Source organism: Salmo trutta, chromosome 24, assembly GCF_901001165.1.
Source record: "Salmo trutta chromosome 24, fSalTru1.1, whole genome shotgun sequence".
Lineage (NCBI taxonomy): Eukaryota > Metazoa > Chordata > Actinopteri > Salmoniformes > Salmonidae > Salmo > Salmo trutta.
The window spans coordinates 39,608,550-39,626,878 of NC_042980.1; the positions used below are offsets into that span (position 1 = coordinate 39,608,550).

Below are 18,329 nucleotides of genomic sequence, written 5' to 3' on the forward strand. Positions count from 1 at the left end.
TAGTATGCTAAAATGTGGCAGTCTGGCTTCGTTTAAAAAATTATAACCAAAAACCTAAAGCTGCAACAAAACACCATGCAAAGGACAAACATGTAGGCCTTTTAAAACAACATTTGAGCAGTAGCCTAGGCTGGCTACTCAACTATAAGAGGTTTTGAGCGCACCATACAGCAATGCTGCATTCATTGTTTATTTAGCAAGCTGAAAACACGGAGTCTAACCTTAGCTAGCTAGCTACTAGGAGGATGTGATGTCATTGGAGTAGTGAGTGACCGACCAACTTTTTTCCCTCATATCGTTTTTCGGTGGCTACTTCTTGAGATGCAGGTGTCATTTGGTTAGCTAGCAAGAAATGTGAATCGCTTTGCTAGCTAGCTATGCTGAACTTGAACGACTGTTATCCACAGTTAGTATATCTCTTAGTTGTCAATAAAATGTATTTGGTATCGATCAAATGGGTGGGCAGGCAAGTTCCCATTCAGTTGTCAAAACGTGGGCAAGCTGCAGAAGGACGAGCAGGCTACTATTCCCCATCGTTTATTAGTGTAATTTTGACGACCAACTAACTGAAAATGTTTCAGAGGGTTTATCAAATGTTCTCTTGTTAGACTTTAGCTCATCATGTTCTGGCTGGCATTAGCTAGTTGTTGATCTTGCTGTTGTTGATGTACATAGGCAACTGAGACTACCTTTTCATGGGTGTTTCATCAATAGGACTGAAGTTCCTGTAAGTAAGAGGGCTCCCGTGGTATTTACATGGACTGTGTATATGTGCCATTCAGAGGGTGAATGGGCAAGACAAAATATTTAAGTGCCTTTAAAAGGGTTATGGTAGTAGGTGCCAGGCGCACCGGTTTGTGTCAAGAACTGCAACGCTGCTGGGTTTTTCACACAACAGTTTCCCGTTTGTATCAAGAATGGTCCACCATCCAAAGGACATTCAGCCATCTTGACACAAACTGAATGAATAAAAAGCACCCTAAGGAAAAGCAAAGCTTAAAAGATGCACCAAAGACCTAGTACACAACCAGTCCAGAAACACACCACAGTCATTTTGTTATGTAAGACATTGGTTTCAACACACAAATAAAAATCCCTGGAGAGTTCCCATTAATCAGTTCCCCTTAATAAGTGCTTTAGGTTATGGGTGTGTCTATGGTTGTCTGGTGTGGGAAATCACAGTAATTAGGTTATTAAATTATTGCATCTGTGCTCCTAGAGTGTGCGCCTCTCCTTTTCTTTTCAAGTCATAGTAACAGACATGAAGCGGGGATGGCAACTAGATTTAGTCGCTGGCCGATTCTTTTGGCAGATGATGGTTGGGGGGGGCCGGAACATAATTATAATAATTTAGAACACTGCAAATTGACCTCAACTAAGCCTACAAAGAGATTGTTATTTTAAATACAATCATTTCAGATCTTGATTACATTGAGACATATATTTATTTATGTACAGTTGAAGTCGGAAGTTTACATACACTTAGGTTGGAGTCATTTAAACTCGTTTTTCAACCACTCCACAAATTTCTTGTAAACAAACTATAGTTTTGGCAAGTCGGTTAGGACATCTACTTTGTGCATGACAAGTCATTTTTCCAACAATTGTTTACAGACAGATTATTTCAGTTAAAATTCACTGTATCACAATTCCAGTGAGTCAGAAGTTTACATACACTAAGTTGACTTTGGCTTTAAACAGCTTGGAAAATTCCAGAAAATGATGTCATGGCTTTAGAAGCTTCTGATAGGCTAATTGACATCATTTGAGTCAATTGGAGGTGTACCTGTGGATGTATTTCAAGACCTACCTTCAAACTCAGTGCCTCTTTGCTTGACATCATGGGAAAATCAAAAGAAATCAGCCAAGACCTCAGAACAAAAGTAGTAGACCTCCAAAAGTCTGGTTCATCCTTGGGAGCAATTTCCAAACGCTTGAAGGTACCACGTTCATCTGTACAAACAATAGTACGCAAGTATAAACACTATGGGACCACACAGCCGTCATACCACTCAGGAAGGAGACGTATTCTGTCTCCTAGAGATGAACGTACTTTGGTGCGAAAGTGGACCTTGTGAAGATGCTGGAGGAAACGGGTACAAAAGTATCTATATCCACAGTAAAACGAGTCCTTTATCGACATAACCTGAAAGGCCACTCAGTAAGGAAGAAGCCACTGCTCCAAAACCGCCATAGAAAAGCCAGACTACGTTTTGCAACTGCACATGGTGACAAAGATCGTACTTTTTGGAGAAATGTCCTCTGGTGTGATGAAACAAAAATAGAACTGTTTGGCCATAATGACCATCATTATGTTTGGAGGAAAAAGGGAGAGGCTTGCAAGCCGAAGAACACCATCCCAACCGTGAAGCACGGTGGTGGCAGCATCATGATGTGGGGGTGCTTTGCTGCAGGAGGGACTGGTGCACTTCACAAAATAAATGGCATCATGAAGGAGGTAAATTATGTGGATATATTGAAGCAACATCTCAAGACATCAGTCAGGAAGTTAAAGCTTGGTTGCAAATGGGTCTTCCAAATGGACAATGACCCCAAGCATACTTCCAAAGTTGTGGCAAAATGGCTTAAGGACAACAAAGTCAAGGTATTGGAGTGGCCATCACAAAGCCCTGACCTCAATCCCATTGAACATTTGTGGGCAGAACAGAAAAAGCGTGTGCGAGCAAGGAGGCCTACAAACCTGACTCAGTTACACTAGCTCTGTCAGGAGGAATGGGCCAAAATTCACCCAACTTATTTTTGGGAAGCTTGTGGAAGGCTACCCGAAACGTTTGACCCAAGTTAAACAATTTAAAGGCAATGCTACCAAATACTAATTGAGTGTATGTAAACTTCTGGGAATGTGATGAAAGAAATACAAGCTGAAATAAATCATTCTCTCGACTATTATTCAGACATTTCACATTCTTAAAATAAAGTGGTGATCCTAACTGACCTAAGACGGGGAATTCTTACTAGGATTAAATGTCAGGAATTGTGAAAAACTGAGTTTAAATGTATTTGGCTAAGGTGTATGTAAACTTCTGACTTCAACTGTTTATATTTTTTTTGGGGGGGGGGTACTCGGGCTGAATTCCTGGTTATTTTCCGGGGGTGGGGGGGGGCAAAACAAAACTTGTGCGCTTGTTGCCGACCCCTAACAAAGGTTGAAGAATGAAATGCAAGTATGTTTCTGATCATGTTTGCCGTTGCAGATGTAAGTTCAAATGGGCCCTGGGTTCTCTGTAGCCTCTCTATAGGCTGTCTGTTAGAGCTGGGACGATAAACAGAAAGTTATCGACACTGACCCAACCGACCACTTATGGTGGACATTTTGCTGATATCGTTCATTGCAATAAATAACCAATAGAGACCTACTAGAACAATTTGAAGTTTGAACAGAAATACGTTTGCTAATATAGGTGATTGCTAATAGGACAATTGATAGGTACAACATTAAAAGTAGTAGTAGTTTTAAGGGTAATATTAGCCTCTCTATAGCCTCTCTATATCCTCTCTATATCCTCTCCATAGCCTCTCTATTGGCTGTCTGTATCCTCTCTATATCCTCTCCATAGCCTCTCTATATCCTCTCTATAGGCTCTCCATAGGCTCTCTGTATCCTCTCCATAGCCTCTCTATTGGTTGTCTATATCCTCTCTATATCCTCTCCATAGCCTCTCTATTGGCTGTCTGTATCCTCTCTATATCCTCTCCATAGCCTCTCTATATCCTCTCTATAGGCTCTCCATAGGCTCTCTGTATCCTCTCCATAGCCTCTCTATTGGTTGTCTATATCCTCTCTATATCCTCTCCATAGCCTCTCTATTGGCTGTCTGTATCCTCTCTATATCCTCTCTATAGGCTGTCTATAGGCCCTCTATGCCTCTATATCCTCTCTATAGGCTCTCTATATCTTCTCTATGCCTCTCTATAGCCTCTCTATATCCTCTCTATGCCTCTCTATATCCTCTCTATAGCCTCTCTATGCCTCTATATCCTCTCTATATCTTCTCTATGCCTCTCTATAGCCTCTCTATATCCTCTCTATGCCTCTCTATATCCTCTCTATAGCCTCTCTATAGCCTCTCTATATAGTCTCTATGCCTCTCTATATCCTCTCTATGCCCTCTCTATAGCCTCTCTATAGCCTCTCTATATCCTCTCTATGCCTCTCTATCGGCTGTCTATATCCTCTCTATGCCCTCTCTATAGCCTCTCTATAGCCTCTCTATATCCACTCTATGCCTCTCTATAGGCTGTCTATATCCTCTCTATGCCTCTCTATAGGCTGTCTATAGCCTCTCTATGCCTCTCTATAGGCTCTCTATAGGCTGTCTATAGCCTCTCTATAGCCTCTATAGCTTCTCTATATCCTCTCTATAGGCTCTCAATAGCCTCTCTATAGGCTGTCTATAACCTGGTGCTTATTGGGTCATGTAACACACACAGTAGGATAGTGCCTCAGGTTAGTAATCACAACTGGTATTATCTTTTAACAAGGTTAAATAAACTTAAGAAAGTTACATTGTTAGCTCTTGTAGCTGTAGATCTCAGTCCGGATGTTAAAGTCACTTCCATTAATCTTAACATTTGTAATTGTAGTTCTATTAACTGAACTATGAACTATGTAGTCCATCAGCTCCTATACACACATTGTCCGGGGATTTCAGGTTATTGTGTTGACGCCAATAAGGCTAAACTGAACAGGAATTGTCCATTGTTAAATCTGCTATTCTGCACTTTCTGTGAGGGGAAAAACCTCAAAACACCTGGTGGCCTTTTTACAGCATGTTTTGTACACCAGGCATTTAAATTTTTTAGTGCAGAGGCCTTTATGTTAACCAGAACACAAGTGTTTTTAGTATGATCTTTATCTGCATTCTACAGTACTCTTTCGCTCTCTTTCTCTCTCTCTCTCTGGAGGTCAGTGTAGACTGAAGGTGTAATTGCGGTTGCTGGTCAGCTGTTTCCTGAAGGGGTTTACTTTAGGGCCTGTAACTGCTACGCTATCTGACAGGTTTACTTTAACTCGATTAATTTGTGTGTGTGTGTGTGTATGTATGTGTGTGTGTGTGTGTGTGTGTCAGATTGATTTACAGTGCATTCGGTAAGTATTCAGACCCCTTGACTTTTTCCACATTTTGTTACGTTACAGCCTTATTCTAAAATTGATTCAATTAAATGTTTTCCTCATCACTCAGTCAAATTTATTTATGAAGCCCTTTTTAAATCAGCCGATGTCACAAAGTGCTATACAGAACCGCCTAAAACCCCAAACAGCAAGCAATGCAGATGTAGAAGCACGGTAGCTAGGAAAAACTCCCTAGAAAGGCAGGAGGGTGCAACAGGTCATCACCTCAGGAGTAAATGTAATTTGGCTTCTCTTTTTTTTTTACCTTTATTTAACTAGGCAAGTCAGTTAAGAACAAATTCTTATTTACAATGACGGCCTAGGAACAGTGGGTTGACTGCCTTGTTCAGGGGCAGAATGACAGATTTTTACCTTGTCAGCTCAGGGATTCGATCTAGCACCCTTTCGGTTACTGGCCCAATGCTCTAACCACTAGGCTACCTGCCGCCTCATAGCAGAGCATTCAGAGTTCGAGATAGCAGGTGCGGTAGAGAGAGAGTCAAACAGCAGGTCTGGGACAAGGTAGCACGTCCCGTGAACAGGTCAGCGTTCCATAGCCGCAGGCAGAACAGTTGAAACTGGAGAAGCAGCACGACCAGGTGAATTTGTGGCAGCAAGGAGTCATCAGGCCAGGTAGTCCTGAGGCATGGTCCCAGGGCTCAGGTCCTCCGGGACGGAGAGAGAGAGAGAATTAGAGGGAGTGTACTTAAATTCACATAAGACACCTGATAAGACAGGAGAATTACAACAGATATAACAGAATGACCCCAGCCCTCCGACACAAACTATTGCAGCATAGATACTGGAGGCTGAAATAGGAGGGGTCTGGAGACACTGTGGCCCCATCCGACAATACCCCCGGACAGGGCCAACCAGGCAGGATATAACCCCACCCACTTTGCCAAAGCACAGCCCACACACCACTAGAGGGATATCCGCAGTCCACCAACTCACTACCCTGAGAGAAGGCTGAGTATAGCCCACGACGATCTCCCCCACGGCAAGAACCCGAGGGTTCAATCTACACACAATAGCCCATGATGACAAAGCGAAAACAGAAATACCTTATTTACATAAGTATTCAGACCCTTTGTTATGAGACTCGAAATTGAGCTCAGGTGCATCCTGTTTCCATTGATCATCCTTGAGATGTTTCTACAACTTGATTGGAGTCCACCTGTGGTAAATTCAATTGATTGGACATGATTTGGAAAGGCACACACCTGTCTATATAAGGTCCCACAGTTGACAGTGCATGTCAGAGCAAAAACCAAGCCATGAGGTCAAAGGAATTGTCCGTAGAGCTCGGAGACAGGGTTGTGTCGATGCACAGATCTGGGGAAGGGTACAAAAAATAATTCTGACGCATTGAAAGTCCCCATGAATACAGTGGCCTCAATCATTCTTAAATGTAAGAAGTTTGGAACCACCAAGACTCTTCCTAGAGCTAGCCACCCGGCAAAACTGAGCAATCGGGGGAGAAGGGCCTTGGTCAGGTAGGTGACCAAGAACCCGATGGTCACTCTGACAGAGCTCCAGAGTTCTTCTATGGAGATGGAAGAATCTTCAAGAAGAACATCCATCTCTACAACACTCCACCAATCAGGCCTTTAAGGTAGAGTGGCCAGACGGATGCCACTCCTCAGTAAAAGGCTCATGACAGCCCGCTTGGAGTTTGCCAAAAGGCACCTAAAAGACTCTCAGACCACGAGAAACAATCTCTGATCTGATGAAATCAAGATTGAACTCTTCATCCTGAATGCCAAGCGTCACATCTGGAGGAAACCTGGCACCATCCTTATGGTGAAGTATGGTGGCAGCAACATCATGCTGTGTGGATGTTTTTCAACGACAGGTACTGGGAGACTAGTCAGGTTTGAGGAAAAGATGATCGGAGCAAAGTACAGAGAGATCCTTGATGAAAACCAGCTCCAGATTGTCAGGACCTCAGACTGGGGCGAAGGTTCACCTTACAACAGGACAACGACCCTAAGCACACAGCCAAGACAACGCAGGAGTGGCTTCGGGACAAGTATCTGAAAGTCCTTGAGTGGCCCAGCCAGAGCCCGGACTTAAACCTGATTGAATATCTCTGGTGAGACCTGAAAATAGCTGTGCAGTGATGCTCAAAAACCAACCTGACAGAGGATCTGCAGAGAAGAATGGAAGAAACTCCCCAAATACAGGTGTGCCAAGCTTGTAGTGTCATACCCAAGAAGACTCAAGGCTGTAATCGCTGCCAAAGGTGCTTCAACAAAGTACTGAGTAAAGGGTCTAAATACTTAAGTTAATGTGATATTTCTGAATTGTATTTTTATACATTTGTCCATTTCTGAAGAACAATTGTTTCTTTGTCATTATGGGGTAGTGTGTGTAGATTGATGAGGGGGAAAAACAATGTAATCCATTTTAGAATAAGGCTGTAACAAAATGGGGAAAAATTCAAGGGTCTGAATACTTTCTTGAATGCAATGTATAAGTATACTAATAATGTATTTCCATTTTGTATTTTTTGTGTGTTAGTTGTATGTGTTGAAATAATGATGTTTGTTTGCACTTTAATTTAGTTTGTGTGAAGCTAAGTTGTAGAATGATAATGATCATTAATCTTATCAAACTCCCGCTTCATACCAACTCTAACGCAGTCCCATTCACCTTTCAGCGTATTGAATGATTTGACGATGGGTCACACCATCAAACAGTTCTTAGGTTCCTTAAACAATGCGCTCTCAAGTTCAGTTCATATTCCCCACTTGTAATCACACTGAAATGAGGAAGTGGATTAGGTTCCATTTGAAGGTTATCATCTCATAGTTGGAGAGTGTCACTGTGATTGACACATTAATAGGCGTTTATTATTAATGGAAACCAAACCACAGGTGCAAGTGTCACATTACACTATCACAACTTTACATAGTGACACTGGTATATTTACTGTAGCAAGTTGGTGAACGGTTTTTATTTTGTGATTTATTTCCATGACGGTCCTCTCTGGCTTTCAGAATAATTCTTTCCATTGAAGAAAGAAGAGGTAGAGCGAGTGTGTGAGAAAGAGGAAAGAAGATATTAGAAGGGAGTTCACAGGGGAGGGAATTCAGGCTCCTATCCCATTGGACAGAATAAATAGATGACCTCCACTCCCCCAAATGCTCAAACACACCTCTTCAGAATACTGACATGACAAAGTAGAGTGGCACTAACCACAACCAGATCAGCCTGCTGAGCAACCATAAGAATTTCCCTTCATGCAATAGGCCTAATGAAGGAATGCTAAAGACCTGATCAGAACCACAACATAGCTAAAGCACCACAGCTTCTTTATCGAAAGACAATAATTGTAAATATCTGATAGCTGGGTGTTTATGTGAGCAACAGCTAGCTAGACCAATGCTACAACATTGGAGCGATCGATCCTAATGTTGCATGTGTGGTCCTCCATCCCCCCCGTAGGGCATGGCCTTCACACTGCAGGAGCGCCTGCAGCTGGGCATCCACGGCCTGCTGCCCCCAGTCTTCCTCTCCCAGGACGTCCAGGTGCTCCGCATCATGAGGAGCTACGAGGGCCGCAACCCCCTCGACAAGTGAGCACATACACAGATACAAATAATACACTTACATATACAACAAAAAAACACACAGGCACACAACACACAATGGCTAAAAATGCACATACAGACAGAAATACAGAAACTTTCCTTCCCCTCATTATCACTAATCACTAGCACGATCACCACTATTACTATTATCACTATCATCACTATTGCTATGATCACTATCACTAAAAACTATCAACTCTATCATCACTATCACCACTATTACTATTATCACTATCACCACTATTGCTATCGCATTTAGCACTATTACTATAATCACCATCATCACTATTACTATCACTATTACTAGCATCACTATCACTATCATCGCTATCACTAATAACACTATCATCACTATTACTATCATCACTATCATCACTATTACTATCATCACTATCACTAGCATCACTATCACTAATAACACTATCATCACTATTATTGTCATCACTATTACTATCATCACTATTACTATCATCACTATTACTATAACTAATAACACTATTGTCACTATCATCACTATAACTAATAACATTATCATCACTATTATTGTCAACAGTGTCACTAATAACATATTATCACTAACACTAAAAATTTGCAATACTATCAACTCTATCATCACTATCACTATTATCACTATCACCACTATTACTATAATCACTATCACCACTATTACTATTATCACTATCACCACTATTACTATCATCACTATCACTAGCATCACTATCACTAATAACACTATCATCACTATTACTAGCATCACTAGCATCACTATCACTAATAACACTATCATCACTATTATTGTCATCACTATTACTATCATCACTATTACTATAACTAATAACACTATCGTCACTATCATCACTATAACTAATAACATTATCATCACTATTATTGTCAACAGTGTCACTAATAACATATTATCACTAACACTAAAAATTAGCAATACTATCAACTCTATCACCACTATTACTAACATCACTATCATCACTATCACCACTATTACTATTATCACTATCACCACTATTACTATTATCACTATCACCACTATTACTATCACATTCATCACTATTACTATAATCACCATCATCACTATTACTATCATCACTATCATTGCTATCACTAATAACACTATCATCACCATTACTATCATTACTATTAGTATCATCACTATCATCACGATTACTAGCATCACTATCACTAATAACTACCACTGTCATCAATATCACTATCATCACTATCGTTATCACTATCATCACTATCACTTCCAGCTCTGTTTCACCTTGTCCTACATTTCGTGTTGCTCTCGCTCTCTCTATTTCTCTCTTTCTCTCTCGCCCTATCTCTATCTCTATTTCTCTCTCTCTATTTCTATTTCTCTCTCTATTTCTCTCTCTCTATTTCTCTCTCTCTCGCTCTCTCTCAGGTACATCTTGCTAATGACTTTGCAGGACAGGAATGAGAAGTTGTTTTACCGCCTGCTGACATCTGATGTAGAGGAGTTCATGCCCATCGTCTATACGCCTACAGTAGGGCTGGCCTGCCAACAGTACGGACTGGCCTTCAGGAGACCACGGTAGGCATGACACACTTACACACACATGTACAGACACACACACACACACACACACACACATGTACAGAGACACACACACACAAACACACAGAGAGAGAGACAGGGCAATGTTGTGTGATAATAGTGGCTCAGTGGTTCTGAAGTGTTAGCATGTACAGTTGAAGTCAGAAGTTTGCAAACACTTAGGTTGGAGTCAGTAAAACTCATTTTTCAACCACTCCACACATTTCTTGTTAACAAACTATAGTTTTGGCAAGTCGGTTAGGACATCTACTTTGTGCATGACACAAGTAATTTTTCCAACAATTGTTTACAGAGATTATTTCAGTTAAAATTCACTGTATCACAATTCCAGTGGGTCAGAAGTTTACATACACTAAGTTGACTGTGGCTTTAAACAGCTTGGAAAATTACAGAAAATGATGTCATGGCTTTAGAAGCTTCTGACAGGCTAATTTACATAATTTGAGTCAATTGGAGGTGTACCTCCAAGGCCTACCTTCAAAAATAATTGTAGACCTCCACAAGTCTGGTTCATCCTTGGGATGAATTTCCAAATGCCTGAAGGTACCACGTTCATCTGTACAAACAATAGTATGCAAGTATAAACACCATGGGACCACGCAGCCGCCGAAGAACACTATCCCCACCGTGAAGCAGCATCGTGTTGTGGGGTGATTTGCTGCAGGAGAGACTGATGCACTTCACAAAATAGATGGCATTATGAGGGAGGAAAATGATGTGGATATATTGAAGCAACATCTCAAGACATCAGTCAGGAAGTTAAAGCTTGGTCGCAAATGGGTCTTCCAAATGGACAATGACACCAAGCATTCTTCCAAAGTTATGGCTTAAGGAAAACAAATTTGAGGTATTGGAGTGGCCATCACAAAGCCCTGACCTCAATCATATAGAAATTTGTGGGCAGAACTGAAAAAGTGTGTGTGAGCAAGGAGGCCTACAAACCTGACTCAGTTACACCAGCTCTGTCAGGGGGAATGGGCCAAAATTCAGCCAACTTATTGTGGGAAGCTTGTGGAAGGCTACCCGAAACCTTTGACCCAAGTTAAACAATTTAAAGGCAATGCTACCAAATACTAATTGAGTGTATGTATACTTCTGACCCACTGGGAATGTTAAAGAAATACAAGCTGACATTTCACATTCTTAAAATAAAGTGGCGGTCCTAACTGACCTAAGACAGGGAATTTTGACTTGGATTAAATGTCAGGAATTGTGAAAAACTGAGTTTAAATGTATTTGGATAAGGTGTATGTATACCTAGCCCCACCCACATCCGTTCCACGCATGGAAAGGGGTTGGAGGCAAAGGAAAAATAAATAAGTGCTACCAAACATAACAATATGCATTTCACAAACACTACAAAAGTGTATAAATAAGACGCATTGAATACGTCCATAAAACCACAATGAGGACATAGCAAGTTTTCATTAATCATTGGGTACATCGTACGAAAAACATCAGAGTAATCTTAAATAGGGGCATAATTCATGTTCAAATTCACAACATAACATACATAGGCATTTCATCATTAACCTGTTTAGGATAGGGGGCAGTATTTTCACGGCCAGATAAAAAACGTACCCGATATAATCTGGTTATTACTCCTGCCCAGAAACTAGAATATGCATATAATTGTTTGATTTGGATAGAAAACACCCTAAAGTTTCTAAAACTGTTTGAATGGTGTCTGTGAGTATAACAGAACTCATATGGCAGGCCAAAACCTGAGAAGATTCTATACAGGTAGTGCCCTCTCTGACCATTTCTTGGCCTTCTATAGCCTCTTTATCGAAAACAGAGGATCTCTGCTGTAACGTGACATTTTCTAAGGCTCCCATAGGCTCTCAGAAGGCGCCAGAACGGGGAATGATGACTCTGCAGTCCCTGAGCGAAAAACAGTAGGGCTTTTGGATAGTGGTCGATCTGAGAACAATGACACGGGTGCGCGCATGCACGTGAAGAGTCCATTTTACATTTTCAGTCTTTGAACGAAAACAACGACTCCCGGTCAGAATATTATTGCTATTTTACGAGAAAAATCACATACAAATTTATTTTAAACAGCGTTTGACATGCTTCGAAGTACGGTAATGGAATATTTAGACATTTTTTGTCACGATATGCGCCGGCGCGTCACCCTTCGGATAGTGTCTTGAACGCAAGAACAAAACGCCGCTATTTGGATATAACTATGGATTATTTGGAACCAAAACAACGTTGGGTGTAAAGTAGAAGTCCTGGGAGTGCATTCTGACGAAGAACAGCAAAGGTAATCCAATTTTTCTTATAGTAAATCTGAGTTTGGTGAGTGCCAAACTTGGTGGGTGTCAAAATAGCTAGCCATGACGGCCGGGCTATCTACTCAGAATATTGCAAAATGTGCTTTCACCGAAAAGCTATTTTAAAATCTGACATAGCGATTGCATAAAGGAGTTCTGTATCTATAATTCTTAAAATAATTATGTCTTTTGTGAACGTTTATCGGGAGTAATTTAGTAAATTCACCGGAAGTTTCGGTGGGTATGCTAGTTCCGAACGTCACATGCTAATGTAAAAAGCTGGTTTTTGATATAAATATGAACTTGATTGAACAAAACATGCATGTATTGTATAACATAATGTCCTAGGAGTGTCATCTGATGAAGATCATCTAAGGTTAGTGCAGCATTTAGCTGTTGTTTTGGTTTTTGTGACATTATATGCTAGCTTGAAAAATGGGTGTGTGATTATTTCTGGCTGGGTACTCTCCTGACATAATCTAATGTTTTGCTTTCGTTGTAAAGCCTTTTTGAAATCGGACAATGTGGTTAGATAAAGGAGAGTCTTGTCTTTAAAATGGTGTAAAATAGTCATATGTTTGAAAAATTTAAGTTTTGGGATTTTTGAGGGCGTGGCGCGAATTACAAACTCCTATCATTGGATATTGGAGCGGTGTTCCGCTAGCGGAACATCTAGATGTAAGAGGTTTTAAGACCTTTAGGAAATAATGTCTGGAGGGTGAAAATCCCAAAACATTCTCTTTTACTCAGAGTATTATTAATATCACCTCCCCTGTCTGATATCTTAACTTTCTCTAAGCCACAAAATCTGAAGGTAGAAATGTCATGTTTTAGGTCATTAAAATGTACTGTGACTGGATAATCCCTGTCGTTTCTCCTAATTGAACTTTTACATTCACTGATTCTCTGTTTGAGAGAGCGGGAGGTCTTACCGACATAGCAGAGCCCACATGGACATTTAATAATGTAAATAACATGGGTGGTGGAGCACATACTGATATCATTTATTTGGAACCGTTTTCCTGTGTGGGGGTGGCAGAAATATTGCCACTTCATCATATTGTTGCACTGTGCGCATCCTCTGCATTTATAGCTACTATTTGATAGAGGGCGTAAAAGAGCCTGGCTGATATTCTTTCATGGCTGGCAGTTGGCATGAACCAATTTATCACGTAAATTGCGACCTCTCCTATACACAATAAGTGGTGGATTTTTAAATTCAGCCGGCAAAGCTGGGTCCGATGATAAAATATGCCAGTGTTTCTTGACCACACCTCCCACTTTTCGCGAATTCAAAGTATATGTGGTTGTGAACATTACGGAGTGTTCTTTGGCTTTAGCGGGTCTTTTTTGTAACAATTCATCTCGTGTTTTTCCCAATGCCAAATGAAGAGCTTCATCCACACATTGTGGCGAATAGCCTCTTCTTAGAAACCTAATGCGCATCTCCGCTGCTTTTTCTAGATAATCCTCTGTGTAGTGGCATATACGGCGCAGTCTGAAAAACTGGCTTCTAGGAAGTAAAATAATGATTTTGGATTTTCACCCTCCAGACATTATTTCCTAAAGGACTTAATGATGAAATGCCTATGTATGTTATGTTGTGAATTTGAACATGAATTATGCCCCTATTTCAGATGACTCTGATGTTTTTCGTATGATGTACCCAATGATTAATGAAAACTTGCTATGTCCTCATTGTGGTTTTATGGACGTATTCAATGCGTCTTATTTATACACTTTTGTAGTGTTTGTGAAATGCATGTTGTTATGTTTGGTAGCACTTATTTGTTTTTCCTTTGTCTCCAACCCCTTCCCACGCATGGAACGGATGTGGGTGGGGCTAGGTCTACATAGAAGACTGTTTTCAGAAAATTCACAAAAGATCTGACGAAGGCCGTTAGGCCGATACGTAAACTTATTAAATATCAGTGATACTATCAAGAGCAGTGTGCGGTTTCCTTTTTCATTCATCCTGTTTCAACTGTTGCCATGTGTAACCAATGTGAAATGGCTAGTTAGTTTTGATAAGGTGTATGTAAACTTCTGACTTCAACTGTATCCCACAGAGGTCTCTTCATCACCATCCATGATAAAGGTCACATCGCCACCATGCTCAACTCCTGGCCTGAGGAGAACATCAAGGTGAGGAGTACCACACACACACACACAAGCTTTGCTTTACTGCATGGTACAGGATGTGGACAGGAGGGTGTAAACAGCATAAGGCTCTTAGCTGGAGACTAGAAGTTTCACCAGGTGAACCAAACCGTGTTTTCCACAGGCCATTGTGGTGACGGACGGAGAGCGTATCCTGGGTCTGGGGGACCTGGGAAGTTACGGCATGGGCATCCCCGTGGGCAAACTGGCCCTGTACACAGCCTGCGGAGGAGTGCCACCCCAACAGTGTCTGCCAGTGCTACTGGACGTGGGCACTGACAACCAGGTACTTCAACTGGGACACTCCATGAGGAAACACCCAGGCCTGATAGGCCTCCGTTGGCTAATATCATGGTCCTTATCATTTGACCCAGCCATATAGAAAAGGCAGTATCTTACCTAGTGAACTAAATGTGTTACTAGAAGTTGTTTGGAATTCAGGGCTCCGCTATCACTTAGTTACTTCCCTTATTTCCCTAGAGGTCCTCATCCATAGGTTGGCATTTATTGAGATGACTCATATAGTGAGTCATATATTGAGGCAGCTCTGCAGAGTGGTCACTAGCTTGCACAGCCACACCACAAAGTCATAAAATCGGATTTTAAACCTAATCTTAACCCAAACCCTGCTCCTTGTCGTAGAGTGTGAAGGTGATGATGTTTAATCTTTGATCAGGCGCTCCTGGAAGACCCCCTGTACATCGGTCTAAAGCACAAGAGGGTCAGAGGAAAAGAGTATGATGATCTCATCGATGAGTTCATGCAGGCAGTTACTGACAAGTGGGTAGTGTGTGTGTGTGTGTGTGTGTGTGTGTGTGTGTGTGTGTGTGTGTGTGTGGCTGTGTAATTTGACTTTCTGACCGACCGTTCACTACTCTGCGCTGCAGGTACGGGATGAACTGTCTGATCCAGTTTGAGGACTTTGCCAACTCCAACGCCTTCCGCCTCCTCAACAAGTACCGCAACCACTACTGCACCTTCAATGATGACATCCAAGGTAATCTCTCTCTCCCTTTCTCTCTACTCCCACCCCCTACCCGCTAGACCGGGGTGGGCAATCATTTTTACTCAAGGGCCATATCAGGATTTCAAAATTCAGCGGAGTGCCACACAGAATTTTTTCCGGACCGATTTGTTAGTCAAAAGCAATTTGCGGGCCAGATAGAGGACAGTAATTTGAAAACGTAAAAGTTCAATATAATTTCGATGTACTTTCTATTTAGTTTCAGACGTTCAAGAGTGACCTATAGTGTTTTTTAACCCAGAATAATAAATACAACTTCTTTTTTTTTTTGCAAACCTTGCAGTTGTTGGGATTTGTAAGCTGTGTGGCTCACTGATGACCTCCTGATGACACATGATATCATTTTTTTGTTTTGTTGAAAGATAGATGTGCAAAACCATTCCGATCACAACTTTACAACCCATCCCTGGTGTTTGTCACCCTCTCTAACTCGCTCTCTCCCTCTCCCAGGGACAGCCTCAGTAGCAGTAGCTGGAGTCTTGGCTGCTCTGAAGATCACCAAGAACAAACTGTCAGACCACACCTTTGTGTTCCAGGGAGCAGGCGAGGTAAGAGGACAAACGTGCTGATCTGTGTTAATTATAAACTCTTTGTCCAAAACGTATTAACGTTTGGAAACCTCACTCTCTTGAATCAAGCCTTGAAGGTAACAAAAGCATGCATATGAAATGGCTTTATAATCATCATGTTGTATGGCAATGATTGGTTAGATTGGTTGGCAGCAAGATGCATCATGGGACGGTGTGTCTTTTTTGACCAGGCTGCACTGGGCATCGCCCACCTGCTGATCATGGCCATGGCGAAGGAGGGAGTGTCCGCCACAGACGCCGCAAAGAAGATCTGGATGGTCGACTCCAGGGGCCTCATCGTCAAGGTAACTGCAATACCATAATATCATAGCTAATCAATGTTCCCTCAAAACATTTTCGGCAATGAGCAAATTTCAGGTCTGCTGAGCGCAATCTAGAAGAAAAAGAAACGCACATCTATTAAGGCGAGGTGCTGGCTAGCGGAGTAGAAAACTTGAAAATAAGGGAGAGCCGCACACTCTAGGAGCTCAGATGCAAAAATGTAATGTCCAACGTTTCGACAGCCAAGCTGTCTTCATCAGGGTATGATCACAAACACTGCGAGATGACTCGTTTATATAGTGTCAAAAGACACACAGGTGTCTGTAATCATGGCCAACTGTGGCCTAATATCATTGGTTAATTCTCAAATATAAAAATGGCATACAAAGAACAGCATACAAAAAAACAAATGGATAGCATACGATCATAGATTCATTTTAGACTACACAAGCTTACAAACAATTACAATGGCAAAGTCACAATAATCACAAGAATGGCTTAAGATCAAAGTCTACGTTGAGACCGAAGGGAGCAAGGGTCTTTAAATTAAAGATCCAGGCAGCCTCTCGTTTTAACAATAAATTATCGAGGTCACCCCCTCTCCTAGGGGGGGTGACATGTTCGATGCCAATATAACGCAGAGACGGAATCGAGTGGTTTGCTTCCAAAAAGTGGGCCGCAACTGGGTACGATGCTCTGAGATACGTACTTTTAATTCACGCTTTGTTTTACCCACATAATTTTTTACCACAAGGACAAGTTATAAGATAAATAACTACCTTAGTGGAGCCCGTAATAACACCTTTGATTGGGATTGATTTCCCTGTTTGTGGGTGTTTGAAGGATCTACATTTATAAGTGCCATTGCATTGAGTGCAGCCATTACACTTGTAATTTCCATCCAGTAGGGGCGCAAATAGACGTTGTTCAGGAATATCTTGGGGTGGTAAATCAGAGTGTACCAATTGGTTGCTGAGATTTCTGCCCCGCGAGAATACGTCCAAGGGAAGGTCCAAAAACACATTACCGAGACTATCATCGTATTATAGAATGTGCCAATGTTTGTGAACAATTCCCTTAATTTGTTCAGAGCGCTTTGAATAGTGGGTAGTTAGAACGCAAGAATGCGTCTTTTTGCAAGACTGACCTTAAAAGGTCATGTGTCGTTTTGTTTAGAATTTTATCAATGGCAATAATAATCTGATCATTTCTGTACCCCCTCTCCTTGAACTTTCTTTGTCTCAGCCATATTTCTGTCGAAATCTGATTGTTTTTTGCAAATTCTTTTGATTCGACAGAATTGGCTGTAGGGCAAACACTTTTTCAAGGGAAGTGGGTGACAACTGTCAGCCCTCAACAAACTGTTACGATCAGTAGGTTTCCTGTAAAGATCAGTATATAGAACATTATTTTCACACAAGATCAGAAGATCAAGAAAACTGATTTGACGTGTATCAGATTGCATAGTAAATATCAAATGTTCAGAACAGGAGTTAAGAAAAGCATGGAATGCCTGGAGCTGTTTTGCATCACCCCTCCATAGTTTGCTGAGCGCAAACTTGAACATTGTTAAAATTCTGTGCAACTTCCAGCACATGTTTACTGTGAACGCTGAGGCAGTACCAGCTTTAAGTTACAGTTTCAGACAGTGGTAAAGTAGGCTACTATGGCTATTTGATCATAACGTAGGG

At 41.3% G+C, this 18,329-nt stretch overlaps 1 protein-coding gene across 1 annotated transcript in view; it reads left to right on the plus strand.

Moving 5' to 3' along the window:
• LOC115161290 (NADP-dependent malic enzyme-like) overlaps window positions 1-18,329 on the plus strand; it is a 29,637-nt gene that overhangs the window by 5,483 nt on the left and 5,825 nt on the right. The window contains exons 3-10 of the mRNA XM_029712147.1: window positions 8,585-8,715; window positions 10,151-10,300; window positions 14,673-14,748; window positions 14,888-15,049; window positions 15,440-15,543; window positions 15,651-15,760; window positions 16,238-16,335; window positions 16,548-16,661. Of these exons, the coding sequence (XP_029568007.1) occupies window positions 8,585-8,715; window positions 10,151-10,300; window positions 14,673-14,748; window positions 14,888-15,049; window positions 15,440-15,543; window positions 15,651-15,760; window positions 16,238-16,335; window positions 16,548-16,661 (945 nt within the window). The remainder of the gene's footprint in view (window positions 1-8,584; window positions 8,716-10,150; window positions 10,301-14,672; window positions 14,749-14,887; window positions 15,050-15,439; window positions 15,544-15,650; window positions 15,761-16,237; window positions 16,336-16,547; window positions 16,662-18,329) is intronic.